The sequence below is a fragment of the Ylistrum balloti genome, unplaced genomic scaffold (genome assembly GCF_031769215.1).
Source record: "Ylistrum balloti isolate Yb309-2 unplaced genomic scaffold, AGI_CSIRO_Ybal_v1 Utg369690, whole genome shotgun sequence".
In the NCBI taxonomy this organism is placed as follows: Eukaryota; Metazoa; Mollusca; class Bivalvia; order Pectinida; family Pectinidae; genus Ylistrum; species Ylistrum balloti.
The window spans coordinates 116,580-140,831 of record NW_026781926.1 but is presented as its reverse complement, the minus strand read 5'-3'; the positions used below and the strand labels follow the sequence as shown (position 1 = coordinate 140,831).

Below are 24,252 nucleotides of genomic sequence, written 5' to 3'. Positions count from 1 at the left end.
GAGTATCAATTTGAAATATATTATTTAAATAGCAATTAGGTCTACATTAAAATTTAAGTGTCCTTATTGATCCTCATAATATTATCAAGAAAAAGAAAACAAACTTCTTTCTATGGTAGATATTTTTGTATTATCATATGAAAATGTATGTATTTTAAAAAAATCCATCTTCACTGCTGAACTACAAACACATGGGTCAACATCATGGCAGACGCCTTTGGTGATGATCTTTTCAACGTATTTGAAGACAAAACAGAGACAGCTTCATCTGAAACTGGTAGTACTGAACCTGACAAAAGCACTACAGGTTCTGCTAAGACCGATGCCCAACGGTAATGATGATATCATCACACTGGTTTCTGTTTTATTCAACGTGAAATTTCAAAGAGAAATAAGAGATACTATTTGTGTACTGATTGAATTACAGCGTCAGTTGAAATTTATATTTATTGTCTTGGATCTGAACTGTAAAAACAAAATTACCATCCAGAAATAAAAAATGTGAGTTGTGAAAAGTACTGCTATTTAGAGAGTTCATATATTCAAATCTGAATGCCATTTATGCTCACGTGAAAGAAAAAAAAAAGAAAAAGAAAAAAATACCGGTTCAAAGAATTACAAGTGAAAGTAGTGTATATACTTGATTCACTTGTATTGTCACCACCTGTCAATAGTTATAATGATATAAAAAAAAGGTAAATTCTAAATTCTGGGTTCTAATTAGTGATTGACATTGGCATTTTTCTGACAGTCTTTTTGTATGCTTGTGCACATGTTGTGACTTCGGGATTCTTGTTGGCGTTATAATACTAGAAGGAATAAAGACCAGTTTGATTCACCTAAATACAGAAAACACTTAATTACAATCAAATCAGTGATAAACTAGTTAAATTTTAGCAGGGATGTATATAACAGAAGTTGTCTACGTCCCTGATTTTAGGTAAATGTGAAGACTTTTATGTTGGTGCCAAAACTAGATTTCACTTTGGTTCAAGACTTTTTAATACCATAAGAGATATGTTTCCGCTTTGATGGACCTTACCATTTCCCTAATGTGTAATATTTCAGTCTTTTAAAAGAACTACCTCAGGCACCTCCATCACTTGAGAACTGCACCGTTGTATTCAAAGTAAACAACTCCCTCAGATTAGCTGTACAACCCAGCTTCAGGTTACTTGGAGTTGTCAATGAATCATTTGAGATATCTCACTGGGAATGGTCTGAAACAATAGCTATATAATTCTTAAACTGGTACATAAATATAATACCATGTATACATGATTCACCACTAGTCACTGGCTTTTTCTCACCAAGTATATGTTCTTGTTATTGATGAGAGACTTGTTTTATGCTTCATGAAAATTTGAGGGGAGAATATAGTTACAGCCTTGTTTCAATTACACATAGCTTCACATATTCTAAATGATATTCTTTCTTGAAAAATCTGTGAGCAGAAATATCACAATCTACCCGCTAAACATGTGCATTGGCAAGAATAGGCGGGTGACCTGTATGTGTCGTGCCATAAAAGACTCATTGAACATTGTAAAAAATTGTCAGATTTTCAGTTAGTCTTACAGTCATGCCTGTAAATTAGCTTCAAAAACACCTTCACATGACATGCACGCAATTCAACTGCAATGCAATTGATAGAATGATCAGTTTCTGACTTACTTATGTGCTATTCACAGCCTGACGTCCTGTCAACATAGCAGCTCGGATTTAAAACTCGTGGTTCCCAATGTTATGAAAATGGACAGATACTGGTCTTCTTAATTAAATATTAAACTAATCATTCATAACATTTCAGAAGTTGGGAAAGTCAGTGCCAGATTTTATTGCAAAAGTTTACAGACCGTTTCCATCAGTATGTAAATGTTTGTAAACTACAGAGAAATCAACCGCATTACTTAATATCAACAGATCTTACAAAACTTATTTCCTCAGAGATTAATATAGAAACATTAAATGAAAATTGTCTGTTATTACTTTGCAGAACTGATGACCTCTTAAAAAGCATTGTGGGCAAAAGACCTGCTGAGGACAATGACAATGAAAGTAATCAGACGAAAAAAGTCAAGGCAACACCACAAGACTTGGGGTAAATATCACATGATTCTGAATATACTGATGTCAAAAACATTCAATTTTACATTTATTCTTTTGTTGTTTTGTGTGTAGAATACAACTAGACTGAATGGGTTTGTAATTCAATATGAAAATTTATGAAAATTGTATTTCAAGCACTGATTTAACTCAAAATACCATTTTGTGTGTTTCATGTAAATGTTAAAGATACATTCACCACCAACTTTTGATAGAAAATTCATATTACCCAACATCAGGACACAGCTGTATTAATAATCTTATTTACTATTGTTTGTAGACCGACGGATGTCATGCCCAGGATTCAGATCCATCGAGTAGAGACTGTGGAAGCCTGTCAACATGAAGTGAGTTTAGACATGTTGGTTAGAAATACTAGCTGACCATTTTATTTCCATAAGTGTGTACTGAAGTTACTTACATGTCAACAGCTTCTCACTAGAGGCTTAACAGTGTACTGAAGTTACTTACATGTCAACAGCTTCTCACTAGCGGGTAAACAGTGTGTACTGAAGTTACATGTAAACAGCTTCTCACTAGAGGCTTAACAGTGTACTGAATTTACTTACTGTTTTATATCTATAAGTTATTGTAAAATCTATTAATTCAAACATGTAACTGAAGTAATACATTGTATATGATAGAGGATGGAAATCTTACCATATTGTAGCATGATATATCAATAATGTGTTATTTTTCTTTTGTATATATTATATTCTTCTTAAGAAAATAATGAAAAAAAACAAGGTCTTTTGTCAAATGTTGATGAAATATACAGTGTTTACAAGATGTACATATCACAGTATCACAAGAATGCGAACATTCTTGGGTTTTTGTGACAATATCTTTGTATGTACATCTGATTGCGAGATATTTGGATAATATTATAGGTTGCTATACCACCTGAAGCAGAGTTTGTTCCCCTGAAGGCAGCATCAGAAAAACCTGCTAAGGAATACCCATTCATCTTGGATCCTTTTCAAAAAGAGGCTTTGCTATGTCTAGAAAACAACCAGTCAGTCTTGGTATCAGCCCACACATCTGCTGGCAAGACTGTTGTTGCTGTGTGAGTAATTCATTGACACTTTAGTCTACTTATATGAAATAATTGTATAGAGTGGAGTCCAGTTATAAGTTTGGTTAATATTTTAATTCTCCCAATTTTGGAATTCTGAATTGGAGTTCTGATGTAAAAAGTAAAAAAAAAATTTTTAATATGAGTTTTTTGAAAGAAACTTAAACATGACACACTCTCTTCGTAGCAATAAAAAATTAAAAAAAAACCAAACAAAACATAACATTTTATGATGGTTTTAGGTATGCTATAGCCATGTCACTACGAGACAAACAGCGTGTGATCTACACTACACCTATCAAGGCTCTCAGTAACCAGAAATACCGTGAGCTGTTTGAAGAGTTTCAGGATGTAGGGCTTATGACTGGTGATGTCACAATCAACCCAACTGCAAGCTGTCTCGTCATGACAACAGAGGTAAAGCTCTTGTAATTAACAAATAATCAAGTGTCTCTTTATCACAGAGAACTGTGGTAATATGGATATTTGGCCTGTAGCTTGCAGGTGTAAATAAGTGTTCAGCTTTTAATATTATTGTCAATATCATTAAATTTGTCATCATCATTAAATGTTATGAGAAGGGAACATTGCTCATGGGTCTGTTGGTTGTATGTCATTAATTTACTTACAATAAATGCTTTAATTAAGATATTTGTCAATTCTCTGTACTGGTACTGATTCGTGTCTGGTTGACTTACAGATCCTGAGGAGTATGTTGTACAGAGGTTCAGAAATCATGAGAGAGGTGGGATGGGTCATATTTGATGAAATTCATTATATGCGTGATAAAGGTAAGTTTTTCTATGAAACACCTCATAAATCCAAGTGATGGTTTGATCATAATCTTAATTTAAGTATGAATAAGTATGATTTCAGTGGCAGTAATGTGAGGTATTAAGAAGTATGGTAACATTAATGTAAAGAACATAATTTCACCCAGTTTTCACTACAAATTCTATTGAAATTCAGTGCATATTTTAACTGTTGATTTAAATTCTGAAACATCAACATAAAATGATAGAAGGCAGTAATTTCACATGAAATCATTCAGTGTCTGACGCTAGTCTTGCCATTCTGCTCGTAGTACCTGACATTTAATATGTTGCTGTGCATTAGAATTTTAATTCCTTTATGCTTTACCAGAAAGGGGCGTGGTCTGGGAGGAGACAATCATCCTGCTTCCTGATAATGTCCATTATGTGTTCTTATCGGCCACCATCCCCAATGCACGCCAGTTTGCTGAATGGATCTGCCATTTACATAAACAGGTAATTGAGATCATTCTGACCTGTAGCCACAAATGTATTACAGCTTTGATCTGACAAGATGGGAAATACCTGTGAAGTATGCAACTGAGCTGGTAATGGGAGCCATTCTATATACGCTGACATCCTAACCTCACTGTATATGACAATATAATTGAATTTCACATACCAGGGCCTATTAACTGTCATATGGCTTCTTTGAAACAAATATTGTTGACCTATAACCTGCAGAAATTGAATTGTGTTCAAAGTAACCTACTGTGGTAGAGGATTAATGCCACATGGATAAAGTTTAATGTGCTTGAATGTAGAAATGTTTAGTTAATGGCGGTTCCTAGAATAATGTGGCGAAGATCTGTCCAGAATATTCACATTAATTACACTAACACACCCTAAATTAATGAAACAACAATGTGTAGACCTAGAAACATGTTACTAGACACTAAGACTTGATAAATGTTGTGAAAGATTCGAATATCATTAGTTATAACAAAAGGAGGGCTGCAGTGGCTAAGTAGAGCATCTTACAGTCATTATCACTCACCCTCTACCTCTGGGTTCGAGGTCTACATAGGGCATGTGCCAGGTATTGGCTGCAGGTAGCTGGCTCTTCTCTGGGAACTTCTTCTTTCCTCCACTGCCCAAACCTGACCTGTCATTAAATGACTCTGGCTGTTGATAGGATGTAAAGCAACAATGAAACAAATACATGTACAATAAAAGTAAAACAGGAGATGTAACTCCAGTTAAGATTTATATTTCATAATTATAAATGATATAAGTATTTAACAATGATGTTAATGTGTTCTTCATATTTCATAGTTTTAAAAAACAACTTTCCAGTAACTTTTTTTAAATATATTTAAAGCTAAATGCAGCCAAAGCATAACATTTAAAGTTCAGTAAAGAAAAATTGAATCATGCTGATTCTAAGTCTATCATTTGTTTTGTTTCAGCCTTGTCATGTTGTGTACACAGATTACAGACCAACCCCTCTACAACACTACATATTTCCATCTGGTGGGGATGGCATTCACCTTGTTGTGGATGAAAATGTAAGTATGCAAAGGATGTGAGTCAGCTCCAAGTTTGGATCAAGGAAAATTAATTTCTGAGGATTTGTGCCTCGATAACTTATATCTTACATTGCCTATTTCTCTTACCTTACCTATTATTGCTGATGTTATGAATCACTGTTGGTTTGATTCTTAAAAATGATGGTAAACAGAAAGTATTGAAGATAACAGAATAAGTTGTTAGTAATCGATACACAGATAAATGAGAAAGGAAATCTGTCTGAATGAGTTAATTAATGGCTGTATAATGAATGTTGTCTTAGAAAAGGTCATAGGTCACATGTATGCTTGTCACAAATATTTCATGAATGATTCATTTTTAGGGTGAATTTCGAGAAGAGAACTTCAACACAGCCATGTCTGTTTTACGGGATGCAGGTGATGCGTCTAAGGGTGATAAGTGGGGAAGACGAGGTGGAGCAAAAGGTAAAAGATGGGTGTTGTCAGATGGAAATGGTGGTGTTCATGTTTACTTTTACAGGGGTAGGGCTTATAGTGTTATCCATGTCTTGTTCATCATGTCCTGTGCCTTCCTGTCCAGAATGAGTGCCGTATTTTGAGATTTGGTTTATATTTGTACAAAATGTCATTACATGAATTTCTAAAACTTAAACATCAAGGTAGTCAATGGTCAAGGTTAAAGGGTCAGAGGTCACATTTGACATATGATGCAAATTCATCAAGCAATACCAACAAAGTTGTGAAGATTGCATTCTCAGTAGGATATAACTATCTAGTCTTTATTTTCAGGAAATGAAACAAACTGCTTCAAGATTGTGAAGATGATTATGGAGCGAAGCTTTGCCCCTGTGATAGTGTTTAGTTTTAGTAAAAAGGATTGTGAGGCTTATGCCATGCAGATGGCCAAGCTAGACTTTAACTCAGGTAAACCCCTCTAGTTACCACTTCTTATATATGTTTTCTTAGATACAAGGAAAATAAAGTAGGGCATTTTACAATAACATATGTTTTCTAAGATATGAACAAAATAAAGGTAAAAGAATGAGATTTTAAATCAATTACTTTGATTTTTTTGCATGATTGAGTATTTTCATAGCTTTCTTTAGTTCTGGTTTTTAAGTAATTTGTTGGTTAGTTTGTATTATATCTAATTTTCCGCTACAATTTACATCAGATGTACATATGATTAAAGTGTAACCAAATTGATAAATTATTTTGGTAATGCCAACTAATTACAATCTACATATATACATATGTTTCTGGCACACAATACACGGGTGATACATGATTCTTTTGTAAACTTTTGTAATAATTGTTGGTTCCTTATTTTCAGCATATTGTGAGAGTACACTGATGTAATGTTTTTATTGATAGGGCAAATTTTTGCGGTTTTACCAAAAACTTTAAACAGAAAAGATGAAAAATTATGGAAATTATAAAATAATATGAATTCTTTTAATAATTTTATTCGCAAAATTTCTATTTTTCGTGAGTTTAATTCCATCTGCAGAAAAGCGAACTTTATCAAAATAGCTATCTAAATGATAGTAAAATACATTGTTTGATATTGCTGTCCTCTAGAAAAAGGTTTGGCAGCCATATTTACATTCTCACATACGTTCTAATTATTGAATTGTTAGTAATGTTTTCATGTATCTTAACTGTTGAATATTTGTATTTCAGAGGAAGAAAAGTCCTTAGTAGAAGAGGTTTTCAACAATGCAATAGATAACTTATCTGATGAAGACAAAAAACTTCCACAGGTAAATTTTTTTTTCTTATAAGTGTACATATCTTAGTGATAATTTCATTTAATTATTGCACTAAAAAATGATAGCACTTGTTGCATTTAAATAGCAAACATCATGGTTGTGGGAATTCACAATTATGCTTATTTGCCAAAAAGTGATAATGTGGTAGAATAAGAACATTAACAGTACATTTATGTTATGATAAATTAGAACTAAGCCATGTTAATTTATAAATTAGAACTCTTCTATCAGACTTCATTTTAATTGTAGAGTAGGTCAACAAATTCTAGTAACATCAGAATTTTGAAGATGATTAATTAAAAACTGTAAAATATGAATGTTATTTGAATAGAATTCATTTTAAGAGTATAATTGGCAATTAGGAAAAGTTTCTAGCAACATCAGATGATGAAGTTGATGAAGTATAAATCTGTAAGATATGTAAGATTAAAAGTTGAATCGTTGCTGAATCTTTCAATATGTGTTTGATGAATAATTGTTCTCTCTAAACTGTGACTTGTAGGTGGAACATGTCCTGCCACTCTTGAGGAAAGGAGTTGGTATCCATCATTCTGGTCTACTGCCCCTTCTTAAGGAAACTATAGAGATCCTGTTCTCTGAAGGACTCATTAAGGTAACTTTGGGTTTTGTCATAATATCTGTCCTTCATTTCATTCATAATATAATTCACCTCAACACATTTGAAGGATTTTTCTTGTTTTATAATCTTTCTATCACCGGGATGTTTGGTGCTGGTTATCTGTATATCTGTCGTGTCCCGTCTCTCCAGTCCCATCCTTCTTGCCCCGTCTCACACCATCCTATCCCTCCCTGTCCCTGACAAAATTGACACTTTTGAAGTATTTGACCTGCCGATTGAGAGAGCTTATATGTATAGGCTTTATATGTGTTTTGCTCAATCTTGTTGATTGTTAAGTCAATGAAATCTGTTTACAGTGTGATAAACCAACTTTCTTCTGTGTGCAAATTCATGAAGAAAAATTGTCACCTATCAGATAGGGCCAATAAATATAGAAGATGGTGTAACAGCATAGTCTGTTTTGTGAAAAATAACAGACTCAAAGGTTTTGTGAGACAAAACTCATGAAAATGAGTAGTTAAGGAAGTTGTTTTACAATTTTTTAAATTGAAATGGGATTAATCACTTGACATCTGATCAAGTAGTAATGTATGCTAAGTAATGAAACAAAAAAAATCTGTCTAAATTATCTCAGACAATTGTGCGTACAGTCATAAAAGTCCATTTAAGTTTCTGTTTCAATTCATAACAGGATCTAGAAAGGCCTATTGATTTTATATACGTTAAACATCAGTCATACTAACATGGATAGAGATCATCAATGTGATGTCATTATTGTATTTTGTAACATCTTAGATGTAAATAAAGATATAATTAATATGATAAGTTGACTTGTTCTTGTTTCAGGCACTGTTTGCTACAGAGACTTTTGCTATGGGACTTAACATGCCTGCCAGGACAGTATTGTTCACTAGTGCTAGGAAATTTGACGGGAAAGATTTTCGATGGGTATGTATCATGGTCATAAGGTGTTGGCAGTTATTGATTCTATGTACTTCAGGCTACAGATCTTTGTGTACTGCATTGTAATATAAAATATTTACTTCCTGGATACTGTGAGAAAGTATTAAATACTGAATAGCATGAAAAGGAGAATAAAATTTTAACGAATAGGAATTGTGCAATCTGGATAAAAGAGTATAATTACTTTTTGTGAATATTATTTATCGACACCCCAGTTATGATAAATAATAATGATAGTAATTTCTGCTTTTAATGCAAAATTCTATATCGTGTAACATATAACCTGTATAAGTAATGTTCTGGACCATTATTATTTTAATTATTCTTTGATAGTTTGAAATGTCTGTGATTTTTCATCATATTAATGATATTTGATAACAAATATAATGTACTTGTGTCTTATTATTTCATGGTTCAAAGTTTTGTGATAATGTTAATATCCTATGGAATTGGAAAAAATATCATTCACACCAAAATAACCAGCTGTACAGTATTTAGAGGCACGGTGTTGTAGTAGTAGGATGTTAGGCTGGTGAATATAGGGGTACTGTAGTGTAGTAGTAGGATGTTAGACTGGTGAATATAGGGGCACAGTGGTGTAGTATTAGGATGTTAGGCTGGTGAATATAGGGGCACAGTGGTGTAGTAGTAGGATGTTAGGCTGGTGAATATAGGGACACAGTGGTGTAGTAGTAGGATGTTAGGCTGGTGAATATAGGGACACGGTGTAGTAGTAGGATGTTAGCAGGTGAATATAGGGACACAGAGGTGTAGTAGTAGGATGTTAGGTGGGAAATATAGGGGTACTGTGGTGTAGTAGCAGGATGTTAGGCTGGTGAATTAGGGACACAGAGGTGTAGCAGTAGGATGTTAGGTGGGAAATATAGGGGTACTGTGGTGTAGTAGTAGGATGTTAGGCTGGTTAATATAGTGGCACAGTGTTGTAGTAGTAGGATGTTGGGCAGGTGAATATAGGGGTTCTGTGGTGTAGTAGTAGGATGTTAGGCTGGTGAATTGAAGGATAAGGAGGATAGTACTAATATGATACTGAGTTTTTAATTGTGGATTGAGGAAGTTTGGTACTTGATTTTAAAGTTTTATATTAAAATGAAATTTTATAATTAACCTGCTGTTTTAGCTAACATCAGGAGAGTACATACAGATGAGTGGTCGAGCAGGACGAAGAGGTCTTGACGACCGTGGAATTGTAATTTTGATGGTGGATGAAAAGATGAGCCCTCAAGTTGGCAAGACTGTTGTCAAGGTAACTGATAACTGATGAAAATAGGACAGATTTTGATGAAAACTACATATTCAATTGAATCAAAATGAATTATTTTGTAAAAAAAAATGTAACGAAAATAACATATTATCTATTACTTATTCTTATACAGGGTGAGGCTGACTCTCTGAACTCTGCTTTTCATTTGACCTACAACATGGTGCTAAACCTTTTACGAGTGGAAGAAATTAATCCGGAGTACATGTTGGAGCGCTCCTTCTACCAGTTTCAGAACTATGCTGCTATTCCTGAATTGTGTGAGCGTAAGTAAAAAGGAACTGACCAAAAAAAGAAGGCTAAAATCAAGTATTCTGTATACAGCTCTACCTCATGTCTTATTAATTTGGAGGAAAACTAATGGTTTTTTAATGAAATTTAAAATTCAAAATCAAAAGAGATCCAAACATTTCAATTTTTGTTCAGATTCAGAAATCTTCTCAAACGAAATGGCTCAAACTAATGTGTAAGCTGAAGGAAGTACTTGTTGGCTACTTTCAGGCATTGACTCAGTATTTTACAGAGAACAGGTTGGCAGCATTGTTTTTGTTATCAAACATACAAGTTTCATCAGAGGAAAATAAAACAAAAAAAATTCATTGAGATGAAATGGTTAACTTTTTCAGAATTGAAGAAGGTGGAGGATGAATATGCTAATGTTCATGTTCCAAATGAAGAACAGGTTGGACCTTACTATAAAATACGACAACAATTAGACAATCTTGGAAAGGAGCTTCTACAGTACATACAGAAGCCACAGTATCTGCTGCCCTTTTTACAACCAGGCAGGGTCATCAAGGTAAATCTATACCTGCTATCTAATGCTCATTTTACAACCAGGCAGGGTCATTAATGTCAATTGATACGCACTGCCTAATGTTCATTTTACAATCGGGCAAGGTTGCCAAGGTAACTCTTTTCCCACCAGCTTTGGTCCTTCTTACAGACAGGTACGATCGTCAAGGTAACTCTCTACCTGTAACACTGGTAAAATACTAGCTGCAATATACCACTTGGCTGGAGAGAACTTCTCTTTAGCTCGATAGGTTGAGCATCAGACTAGTAAGCCAGTGGTCCCGGGTTCGATTCCTAGAGGAGGCATTGAAATAAATAATGACCTCTGTTACATTGGCGCCCATGTAGGGACTGGGCAATAGTACTTAGCCATGCCCCACCTGCATCGCTGTAACCCCTGGAAACTCGAGGATGAGTTATTTCCTGGAGGGAGAGTATGTACTAGCCGCAATATACCACTCGGCCAGAGAGAACTTCTCTATAGCTCGATTGGTTGAGTGTCAGACTAGTAAGCCAGGGGTCATGGGTTTGATTCCTAGCGGAAGCATTGAAATTAATTATGACCTCTGTTACATACCCATCTTTCCTACAACCAGGCAGTGTTGTCAAGGTAACTCTCTTCTCACTACCATCTGTCCTTCCTACAACCAGGCAGTGTTGTCAAGATAACACTGTACCCACTACGTAGTGTCCTTCCTACAATCAGGCAGTATTGTCAAGGTAACACTGTACCCACTACGTAGTGTCCTTCCTACAATCAGGCAGTATTGTCAAGGTAACACTGTACCCACTACCCACTGTCCTTCCTACAACCAGGCAGTGTTGTCAAGGTAACTCTCTTCTCACTACCAACTGTCCTTCTTACAACCAAGCAGGGCCAAAATAAGATATAACAAAGATAAACAGACATTTTTTGCATTTCTGCTATTAAATGTCATGAAGGAAAGTAGTGTCATGTACACTGTGTATGAAGTAGAAAATCTCCTGTGTGCTTCAGTTTACTTCTGTTTTCTAGGTAAAAAATGGAGAAGATGACTTTGGCTGGGGAGTACTTGTCAACCTACAGAAGAAGTCAAATCAGAAGAAGGTAAGTCTATCTTTGTAAAACAACAAAATTAAGTGTAAAGTGTAAAAAAACAGATATTGTATTTATCAAGTAACATACAAATTTTGAAATATATTGGAATTGTGATGTCTTACTTAAGTTATGTTGAATATTTTCTCAGTAAATTAAATAAATCTGTCTCAGATGGAAAGAAATTTCATTGATTTCACTTACTTTCCATGAATATGAATAATTTACAAACAGAACCTTCTAAGAATGTCATTGTAAAACAGAATTTCTTAAACCTGTATGATACAGGCTTGTGGCATGTTACATAATTACCCTTGATTGCTAAATTCTATACTTCACTGTCATGCTATTAAATGCCTCTGACAGCTCAGCTTTTTTCTAGAGAAGAGGATACAATAGACAATTGAAACAAATTGGGATTTTAAGACTAAAACTATGCTTACATGGTATCAGGACTTAATGTATTTTGTTTTCTAGTATTAGTCTTTACTGAAAAAAGGTCAATGCAGGTAAATTATTGTATTCTCTGTGTTAATCTGGAGACAACTGGGACATATTTTATCAATTTGCAAGTGATTCTATTGAGATATATATGATGTTGCATTATGTATTTAGTCAGTTGAGGCATCCGATCCAGTCTATGTAGCAGAGGTCTTACTGAACCTGACAAAGGAGAGTGCACGAGCACGTAACATAACCTCCATACAAGCCTGTCCGCAAGGCGTGCGTGGTGAAATGCAGGTAGGAACAAATGTTTTGTGGATGTACTTTTTCAGTCTTATACCTGTACAACTACCAACAACTTTTAACCATACAATACAACTGTCTGTTTCACTCTGTTTTTGCCATATCTCCTTCACACATTCCCCTACGACTGTCAGTATTTTGAGTGGTATGAGATTGGTGAAGATTGGTCTGATGCTTGGTTTTCCAGTTAAAATGGATATCCCAGTAACTATATATTTTTGAATAAACAAATCAAACATAAGGCTTTTTGTGATATAGAGTGTTTTATGTAGTTTTATGAGGGCTAGTTTCCTTTATCCAGGTTGTACCGGTCCTCACCAGTCTGATCCAGTCAGTCAGTGCTGTAAGACTGTACATCCCACAGGACCTTCGTCCAACTGACAACAGACAGAGTGTATCCAAGTCTCTCCAGGAAGTGGAGAGGCGGTTCCCAGATGGAATACCTCTACTTGACCCTGTAGAGGATATGGGAATCAAGGAGAAAGGTCTCAAAGAAATAGTCAAGGTTAGTCACAGAATTACCTCCCTTGGTGATGTAAGGATCCTTATGGTTTCTGAGATGTAAATATTTTCGTTATAGATGATTTTTATTGTTTGCTTTATGATGAAAAAAAAAGAAAATCCAAATGTTATATGATTATATTTCAAACAATTTATGAACACATTTCTTTTCCAGAAAATTGAAGCATTTGAGCATAGGATGTACTCACATCCACTTCACAAAGATCCTAACCTTTTGGAGTACTACAAGGAGTATGAGAAGAAAGCTAAGGTAGGTTGTAATGTGTAGAATGTAGTACTGCTAGTTGTAAAAGAGGAGGGTTAAGAAGAGTTAACGCACTGAGGATATTAAAACTCAAAGTTTGTAGTAGTATAATATGATACTAATGAATATCATGTTCCCAGATTAAGTTTTGGATGATCAGCCATAACCAGGGAACTGTAGAATAGGGCTATCATTGTATTCTATGTTCTCTGAAATATCATGAGTGTTTCTGATTTTCATACTTTATTTATAGTAAGTTCTATAGAGACCTAACTCTTGAACTTCAACATAAACTTGTATAACAAAAGTTATTTTCAAAATTACAGGTGGGTAATGAAGTAAAAGCCATTAAGTTAGAGCTTAAGAAAAAGAAGTCACTTCTACAGATGGATGAATTGAAGTGCCGCAAGCGGGTCTTGCGGCGCCTTGGTTACTGTACTGCCTCCGATGTCATAGAACTTAAAGGAAGGGTGGCTTGTGAGATCAGCAGGTAAAAAACACACCACACACCACCTTAAGTTATAGATTTCATGGTTGAAGTTTTGCTATATATAGTCATATGGTTTAAATTTGACTTAAAGTTTTGAATTCCTAGATTTTGAAATAAAGAGTTTCCATGGTTACAGGTTGATTATTTATGTGTGGTATTTTATATTGGATCCTGTTTGTATATGTATATATAACTGTTTCAGTGGGGATGAGTTGCTGCTGACAGAACTTCTTTTTAACGGCGTGTTCAACGATCTGACAACCCAGCAGACATGTGCACTCATGAGCTGTTTTGTGTTTCAAGAAAAATCCAGTGAGATGCCTAAACTGACTGAGGCTTTATCAGGACCTCTCCGAATCATGCAGGTAACACAAGTCAGGTTAGAAATGGTTTGGTCAGAGCATTCCATGGAACATGCTGGTATTGTGATATAGCCAGAAATAGCTTTGTTAGGTCCTCTCTGCATCAAGGCTTGTCCAGGTTATGTAGATGATACAATTCATGTTATAAATAGCTTGTGATGACCTGTCCAGATCACGGAAATATCCTGTTATGAGTGATTTCATACCCTTGCACTGAAGTTAATGAACAGTACCCATGATAGATGTGTGCTTATTTTTTATTTTTCATTGAAAATGTACTTTGGAATTTAGCCCATGGCTTTAAGTTCCGGTTCAAACCCAGGTCCATTTCATGGATGTTCTAAACTTCAAATTTTCTGTAGGAAAATATTGCCAAGGTTTGAGATATTTGTCTTTAAATTATTCTTTAAGCATCAAATAATATCAGAAGAATAAGTGTAATGTAATATTTGGTGTAATTTGATCAGGACACAGCACGGAGGATTGCGCGGGTCAGTCGGGAAGCAAAGATTGATATTGATGAAGAACAGTATGCAGATTCATTCAAACCACATATGATGGATATTGTCAATGCTTGGTGCAATGGAGCAACCTTTGCAGAGATCTGTAAAATGTCAGACATTTTTGAAGGTGAGATATGGACAACCTTTTATGAAGATGGTGTTTAATGTTTCGATCGTTTTATGAATGATGTGTTCGATGTTTCCAGCTATGCATATACTTTGTACAGGAAAGGGAAAGGGAGGAAGTCAAAAAAACATATATGGATAAATTTTGATGATATTGATCCTGCAATGAGCCTAGGGTACAAACACTACTTCTGATGCAGAGTGAGGGTGTGGGCTTGTTACAGGACAAGGAAAATAGCTGGCCACCTCAGTGTCTTTATCCTGTAATAAACCAAACAGGCTAACATACCAATATTGTCTTGTACTTAGGTGCCTTTTCTTATTTCTGTTGTTTGTATATATCCTCACTATAATACATAATTACTGGACAAGTAGTGGATTGTACTGAAAAATTGACTGGATCCTGGATCTAATTAAAAAAAAAAAATAACCATTTGAAAACAATGACATTAAGAAAAAAGCTGAAGCCAGCTTCATAAAGACTCTCAACAAGATTGTTTTGAACCTACCAATACAACTAGACACTTAAATCAGCCCGGATAACTAGGTAAACTTCAGCTACAAAACTAAATAGACTTTAACCTAGCAATGTAAGCAGATAACCTCAAGCCTACCATATCATTATAATAAACTTTTCTGTATATGATTGATATAACTTGTAGGCAGTATAATCCGATGTATGAGGCGACTGGAGGAAACACTCAGACAGATGTGCCAAGCTGCCAAAGCCATCGGAAACACAGAACTGGAGAACAAATTTGCAGAATGTAAGCACTGTAGAAATGCAGCCATTATGTTTATATTCTTTATCAGTTTGACCAAGAAAATCATCTGTTTCAATGACAGAGGTTTCGTTACCTAGAACTTGATGTGCTATCTTACTGATCAGTGTTAGCTTACAAATGTCAACTCTTTGGTTAGTTAGAAAATACAGTCAAAAGTTTCTCTCTCACAACAAACCTAATACAAAGGTGAATGTTGCAGGAGATCACATATCTGTAAATTTTCTTTTGTCCATTTCAAAATTTGTCATCAAAATATAATTTTCTTGAAGTGGATATTTCGAAAATAATTCTTGGTTGTGTTCTATTAACAGCTATAAGGAGTATAAAGAGGGATATTGTATTTGCTGCCAGTTTGTACTTATGAGAAGTGGAATAGCTAGTACTAGAACTCTAGTCTCAGCATCCCTTAGCAAGGCTTCACCAATCACAGATGTGTGAGGACAACAGGTGCTATGATGAATCTCGTGACATGAGGAGTGTTGTGTAACCTGGATTTGTTATATGAAGTTGTCATGTGATCACGGAAATCACTACAGTAGATGTATAAGTGTTGTATACCAGCATTCTGTGAACAGCTTCTACACAACCAAATACAATAGGAAGTGGAGCCCTTCTACACAATAGACTGGCCACATACAAAACTATCTGTAGATTGGTATCTCATCTGCTTCACCAGCAACACCTCCTATATCATGTCTGCTCTATCCAGTGCTTCACATGAAACTAAATCATGAGCTGTTGAAGTTCGCAGAACTTTTATTGGTTCAGCAATGTCGAGATAATTTATGAACTGGTTTGGAGCAGGAGATTGGATCTTGTTAATACCAGTTATAGCTTGTTGAATATCATTTGTATATATATGTACATTATCATTGTTGTACATTTAATAATGTAAATCCAGTATTTTCTCACATTTCATAAAAAATAAGTCAGTACTAGGTACTAGGTCAATTATCATGTATAGTGATCATTTCATTTATCGAGATTTGATTGGACAAAAGACTCAGTATTGTATATTCATTTCACTCACAAGACCAATCTCATCAAAAAATAAAATTTCATTTGTAGAGACTTTCTTCTCCTGTTAATTTGTACAGTTAATTTCTTTAGAACTAATGAAAGAATATTAATTTGTACAGTTAATTTCTTTAGAACTAATGAAAGAATATCAAATGTGCTTTTAGAAAATAATTTTATTGGTTAAGAACATCAACAAAATATAACCAACAAATAAAAATCACAATGATGTGCTGGCCAATGATGTTGTGCAGACTTGATAAATTTATACATTCAATAATCAATTATACTGTACATTGCTAATCAAACAGGACATGTCTGTAACCATTTTTTCCTTTTTCATCCAGCGCAGATCCAGAAAACTTCAAAAGATTCCCAATATTTCTGATAACAAGAGTAAAAGAAATTTAAAATAGAGTGGAATGTTGGTTTATGAAAATTTGAATGATTATTAAGAAGCAGATATTCTCCCCTTGTCAGTGGGTGGTATATAAAAACTGGGTGGTATCAAGTCTGCAGCACAACCTTTTCATGGATCTTAGCAAAGTGTTTTTAATTTGTAAACATTCAATAATCATTGTTACATTGAATGATTGATAAAATACTGGTTACAGTTTGCTATTGTGATTGGAGACAGGTATCAGAAAATCCTCCTTATCACAATAGATTTAGGGGCCATGTCACCAAATAATGTTAACACACCATAGGTAAGTAAAGATTTTATATTGTTAACAAATAACATTGTTAAGATATTGATAACAGGTACTAGCTCTATAGCTCTAAATGTCACATTCAGCGAGTGAAAGATGATGGTAATTAATTGTGACAGTTCCTTTGTACACACTGTACAGTTGTCTTTATTTTCTAGGTTATATTCCAGAAGATAACTTGTGCCATCATGCATTTTTTTAGGAAAAGTTATTATGAAAAAAAAAACTAACAAAAGAGTAGCTGGATATAAAATTCTATTGATATGAAATACCATTGACAAGGTATGAATACCAGTAACTGATTATGAAATTCTATTGACAGCATATAAAATACTATAAAATTCCAAACTGAAAACCCTAAACATCTTATCAGACACGATATAATACATATACATGTAATTTAATATCAGGCATATTGATTGTTGAAAACAGCATGGCATTTATTCCAAAATGTAAACTATAACAAATGAGTTGATTTTGTTTGTATGTTGGATCTATATCCTGTTTATCTAATTATAAAACAAAATATAAAAAAAAGTTAACTGTATCAAATATAATGGGACCAAAATAACCTGTCATTTTGAACTTGACAAGAAACACTCAGCTTTTGTTACTGCCCCCCTACTCATTGTTGGGATGTATGTAATCTTGGAATTTAACAAGATTCCAGACATAGTTAAAAGGGACATATCTAATATAAAACATGTCTATTCCGAAGTCAACAGCAGGTGTAGAACTTCTCTGAAAGCCTATTTTAGTGAACTTGGAAAAAAATTCCATCCATGAGCACACAAGAGAATGGTTGGATTAAATAAAAATAAAGAAGGGTAGCTGCACAACATTAGTGTGTGAAAATGACAACATCAGCAGATTTTTACAAAGTTTGGATGAAAGTAGTAGCAGTAGTTGTCTGGACGTGATCCTGTTAACAGATCAACAGACAACTATATTCAAGTATGTTTCACCCTAACTTTGTTGCAGGGGTTATAACATCTGTCACACCCAGGAAAACTTGTGTAATACTTAATTGGAAAATAAAGAGATTACGTTAATTTCTGAAATGCTAAATATTTAATCAATGTAGGTACATGGAATTCAGTTCTTTTGTATATTTTTGTGAAGCTTATTATTATTATTTTGGAAGAATATTCTGCAGACCCTTAATTTCTTGGATAAATAATAGTATTGAAACTTACAATACTAAAAGTTTATGTCACGTACAGAACAGTAAAGTACACCGATTTCTTGCTGGTTGAATACTGATAGAGATTATGTGTCCCAAAGATCATTAAAGAAGTCCCGTTAAAATTTCAGATTTTACATGACAGGTCATTCTGGTCTTACAGATACTGTTGTAATGGTGCTGAGGAGAAACTATAAATCCTAATCTTGTGTTATACTTACTACACTTTGATATGGAAGCTTTCATTGATCTTTGGTCTGGTATGATATGTAAACAAATAGAATTTAAAAATCAATAATATACGGTTTTTTACAAAACATCACAGATTAGTTAATGACTTTAACTATTATAAATATAGCCTCATATAGTATAGGAATATATCATATGAATATAAGTTAATGAACCTTAAATCTTATTTTCATATCTTGGTACTAAAAAAATACATGTCGGTACTATTAAAGTGATCTGTTTTTAGCACACAAATGGCAATGTTTTTTTTCTCAATAAAATATTCATCTATGGCAAACATGCTATTTGGCACAAAAGCTACACATGTGTATAATTTTATATAGCACAATAGTTATATAGATATTTACATTAAAAATCTACATGAAATGCGAAGACATTGTAAACCTTCATATAAGTCTCCTGATTTTATTTACACCAAAACGTTAGATTATCCCCCTTTCCTATCGTCAAAATCATCCTCAGTAATTGGTTGGTTGGTTACAGGTTTTGTGTCACATGACTCTTCCTATCACTAGACATGTCAGTATTTTGGCAATATGTAAAAATTTCCTCAAATTAAATCATCAAGTCTTTCATTATACCATAGTTTCCTATATAAGTGGTACATAAAGCAGTACAACCTTTCAGGCTACAACAACCTACAAATGGTGGCAGTATAACAAGGACTTGTTGTGTGTTAATAGATATTCAACTGAAACAACTAATTCTACAGACAACAATATTCCCGTAATTTTTAACAATACAATGTTAATAAACTAGTCAAACTGCAGCTGTTTGCAGCAGTTAGTACTGATGTTGTAGAAAAAAAGTCCAGATTTCAAAAAGACACTGAACAAAATACATGTTATAAGACAATTAAAAAATGGATCAAAATTATGAATTTTCAATAATAACTCAATCAGGATATCACATAAAATCTTACACCATTCTACACTTTATACAAAATTTTATATATCAAAAGTGTCAACTAACAGTGATGGAGGGAACCAACTGCCTGGCTGTCTTTGGTCCTTAAAGGAATTACAGTATGATACCCTTCGATATTCAATTGAGCCCCGTCATAGATACAAAATATTCATATTTCACATAGTACTCGTACAGAAGATTTGTATGTTACAAGTTCCAATAAAAGTTAAAGTGGTTTTAAAAACATGATTTACCAGTGTAAGTATAAAAACAGTATAAAACAAGCAGCGTCTAAAAACTGAGTGGGAAGAGAAGGATTTTGTAGGTTATGACTTGACTTTCAATTACACAGGAACTAGACAGGTTTACTTTCCAGTACATAGGGAATTAACAAGTACCTTTCCAGTATACTGGGACTAGACAGATGTTTTTCCAGTATACATAGTTTAGACAACTTATTTTTCCAGAACAGAGACTAGACAGGGTATCTTTTGAAAAATGCAGAGACGAGATGGCTTAACTTTCCAGAATGCAGAGACAAGAAAGGCTTATTTTCCAGAACACAGACTAGATGAGTTAACTTTCCAGAATGCAGAGACAAGACAGGCTAATTTTCCAGAACTCAGACTAGATGGCTTAACTTTCCAGAATGCAGAGACTAGATGGCTTAACTTTCCAGAATGCAGAGACAAGACAGGCTTATTTTCCAGAACACAGACTAGATGAGTTAACTTTCCAGAATGCAGAGACAAGACAGGCTAATTTTCCAGAACTCAGACTAGATGGCTTAACTTTCCAGAATGCAGAGACTAGATGGCTTAACTTTCCAGAATGCAGAGACAAGAAAGGCTAATTTTCCAGAACTCAGACTAAATGGCTTAACTTTCCAGAATGCAGAGACAAGAAAGGCTAATTTTCCAGAACTCAGACTAGATGGCTTAACTTTCCAGAATGCAGAGAATAGATGACTTAACTTTCCAGAATGCAGAGACAAGACAGGCTAATTTTCCAGAACTCAGACTAGATGGCTTAACTTTCCAGAACTCGGACTAGATGGGTTAATGTTGAAAAATGCAGAGACTAGATGGCTTAACTTTCCAGAATGCAGAGACAAGAAAGGCTTATTTTCCAGAACACAGACTAGATGAGTTAATGTTGCAAAATGCAGAGACTAGAAGGCTTAACTTTCCAGAATGCAGAGACAAGAAAGGCTAATTTTCCAGAACACAGACTAGATGAGTTAATGTTGCAAAATGCAGAGACTAGACAGTTTCCTCAAAATTGGATTCTATGAAAATTCAAGTACTACCACCAGATACATAATCATACATTGCAGTCAGCTGGAATGTCTTGTGTCTGGTAAACACAAAATCAACGAGGATAAACTTTCAAAAAACATAACAGCTATCACAAAAAACTAGTAAATGTCGCAATGCCTCATATGTATAAGTGACAATGTACATGTGTCACAGAACACCAACATAAGTAGACTTCACAGTCTTTAATCTATATACAGGTCACCACAAAGTGGCAGATGCGTTGTGTACTAATTGCAAAATGACAGGCAGCTTGCATGATTTGCAAATATACTGATTCAAAAATGGGAAAAATTATTCTTTCATCTAGCAATCACATTTCTAGATTGTAACAAGATGATGTAACACATAAATGCTTCTATCAACTTTTGTTGTCAACAAATTTTTCTATAAATGGGTACAAAACACTGTACAACTCTCAAAGTGTGTATATACAGTTAGATTCAGTGTGCATATATATATTTATAAAGTACATACATTCTGTAACACCTAATACTACAGGGTAGTAAGAGGTGTGTGGAGGTGTCCCAGTCCAGGGACTCGTTGCATTGTTTGGTTTATCATACTATTATACCCTGGTAAAGTTGAGAACATACTACAGGTGTGTCACTTTACAGGTAAGATATGCATGTTTACAGGTAATTGTAATCATGTATATTACACTGGTGTGGTGTCATACAGGTATGTTGTCATGTAGGTATGTCACCTCACAGGTAAAGTTTGAGTAGCAGATAATGTCACCTCACAGGTAAAGTTTGAGTAGCGGATAATGTATGCTTCATACAGGTGTAATGCTTTATTTGTATTTGAGTGACACAGGTGACCTACCTTAACCACTGAGTGGTCTTTTACCATGAATGAAGTGAATATTGTAACCTGTATACTAGTTATACCGGTCATGAAACTAAAATTCTTTGTGTAAAGGACTGAATAATTTTTGATTTTTTAAAATTCAATCAATGCTTATGTTTTGATGAAACAGAAATTTGATTTGTTGGTTGTCTTGATAAATTTTGCAGGAAAAGACAATGCTGTAGTATATTTTTACCTGTAAAAGCCTATATTCACAAATTTGGCACCATATTACAGTATTTTCACAGAGACAGGCTTGTCATTCCCTCCACTAACACTAACATCCTCCCCAGAATCTGTTGTTACAATATCTTAATTTGGTGTCTGATATAGCAGTTTCATAATATAATGAAGGTCACATCAATGTCACATCAATGTCACATCAATGTCACGATGTCTTTAACATTCCTGTTGTCTGGTCAACTCAGTGTCCATCCAAGGCTTTCAGGTACTTTGTTTCAATGAGTTTGGGAACTAACTTGTGTCTGTAACAGAAAAAAATAAATTTAATCTGGAAAGATTTATTGACTTCATGACATCTTACATAACTGTATCACCAATATAACTGTTTTTTCTATGAGACCATTTAAATATGCTGTGGTTTCTGTTCAAAACTTCTTCTAATGAATGGTAAAACACATTTTCAATTCCCAGGGATGGAAGTTTACAATGATGCTCAATGTTTTTGACACTAACCCATATTTTTCAGTTCATGTTTCTCCAGGTTTCATTGGTAAACATGCTTTAATAATGAAAAATATTCATTTATAGAATTGAATGTAGTTTAAGCTGTAAAAATAGCTTATCATTATTATTACTCAAGCCTTTATGGTTCTGCAGAAGTTGAAGATCTTATTTCTATCAGTACTTACCTGACAGGCATAAGCACCATGAGGAGGATAGGGAAGACCATCTTCATGTAAGGAATGGGTGAGAAACCAAAAATACAGAGGACAAACAACTGCACGAGCTGTATAGCAGTGAATAGGTGGACCTTCCTCTGGGGCACACGGCGTACGTAGTGGTTAGGAGGGTAGGCAGACTGTAACAGGACAGATTGACGGGTTTAGAAATATATCAAAATTGATGTAAGTTCAATGGATCTGTCATACACATTCACCTGCAGAGTCAATAATGAATTTTGAAAAAGAGAATGAATCCTAAAACATTCATCATGGTATTGAAGGTTTTTTAAGTTATGAAACATATTCATAAACTGTTAGAGAACTAAATCAGAATTTCAATGTATAATGTGAAGCCATATGTTAAAAACATAAAATAAGCATCATGAAAATGAAATGGTATTTCACTCAGCATTATAACTATACTTACATTTGAAGTAACGTTAACGGTTTTTTATCAAACCACAAATAAGTGATATTGACATGAAATCTATATACTGTACAAACCTGTTCTGTGAAGAGGAGAAGGATTCGATCAAACATCTGATTGCCGTAGAGAGCAGTGATGGCTACGTAAAGGAAAAGTCCATCCAGCACTGGACGGGGAATATAGGCCATTGGGTAGGGCAATAAGAACATAGACAGACCAATCAACACATGGGAGATAATCCCGGTCAGACGTGTCTCCCGTACATGGACAACTCTGTTATAATTAGAATATTTCAATAAGAAAGAAATTTAGAAAACATTGATTCACAGTGTATCTAGAAATTTACTAACCACATATAGATTATGTTTTTATTTTGAAGAGATTTTTTATTACTTATTCAAAAGGATAGAATGATAATTTCATAATTCCCTTGATAAGTTATCTTAATTTCCTTGATAAGTTATCTTAATTCCCTTGATAAGTTATCTTAATTTCCTTGATAAGTTATCTTAATTCCCTTGATAAGTTATCTTAATTCCCTTGATAAGTTATCTTAATTCCCTTGATAAAATATCTTAATTTCCTTGATAAGTTATCTTAATTCCCTTGATAAGTTATCTTAATTTCCTTGATAAGTTATCTTAATTCCCTTGATAAGTTATCTTAATTCCCTTGATAAGTTATCTTAATTCCCTTGATAAGTTATCTTAATTCCCTTGATAAGTTATCTTAATTCCCTTGATAAGTTATCTTAATTTCCTTGATAAGTTATCTTAATTCCCTTGATAAGTTATCTTAATTCCCTTGATAAGTTATCTTAATTTCCTTGATAAGTTATCTTAATTTCCTTGATAAGTTATCTTAATTTCCTTGATAAGTTATCTTAATTTCCTTGATAAGTTATCTTAATTCCCTTGATAAGTTATCTTAATTCCCTTGATAAGTTATCTTAATTTCCTTG

At 34.1% G+C, this 24,252-nt stretch overlaps 2 protein-coding genes across 2 annotated transcripts in view; one reads left to right on the top strand and one right to left on the bottom strand.

The window, feature by feature from the left end:
* Nucleotides 1-204: 204 nt before the first annotated feature.
* On the top strand, nt 205-16,795 carry LOC132565062 (exosome RNA helicase MTR4-like). Its single transcript, XM_060229666.1, has 25 exons — nt 205-332; nt 1,997-2,101; nt 2,387-2,453; nt 2,997-3,172; nt 3,424-3,598; nt 3,882-3,972; nt 4,325-4,449; nt 5,403-5,501; nt 5,846-5,948; nt 6,273-6,407; nt 7,167-7,246; nt 7,758-7,868; nt 8,682-8,783; nt 9,937-10,062; nt 10,193-10,343; nt 10,704-10,876; nt 11,888-11,959; nt 12,563-12,688; nt 12,996-13,199; nt 13,371-13,466; nt 13,787-13,950; nt 14,153-14,315; nt 14,780-14,942; nt 15,604-15,708; nt 16,038-16,795. The coding sequence occupies exons 1-25, from the start codon at nt 205-207 to the stop codon at nt 16,088-16,090; spliced, it is 3,093 nt and encodes a 1,030-aa protein (XP_060085649.1). The 3' UTR covers nt 16,091-16,795.
* Nucleotides 16,796-22,383: 5,588 nt separating this feature from the next.
* Nucleotides 22,384-24,252, bottom strand: part of LOC132565081 (solute carrier family 4 member 11-like) — a 68,646-nt gene continuing 66,777 nt past the window's right edge. Inside the window, exons 18-20 of the mRNA XM_060229687.1 lie at nt 23,369-23,564; nt 22,832-23,001; nt 22,384-22,444 (exon numbers count right to left, since the gene is read on the bottom strand). Coding sequence (XP_060085670.1) covers nt 22,384-22,444; nt 22,832-23,001; nt 23,369-23,564 — 427 coding nt within the window. The remainder of the gene's footprint in view (nt 22,445-22,831; nt 23,002-23,368; nt 23,565-24,252) is intronic.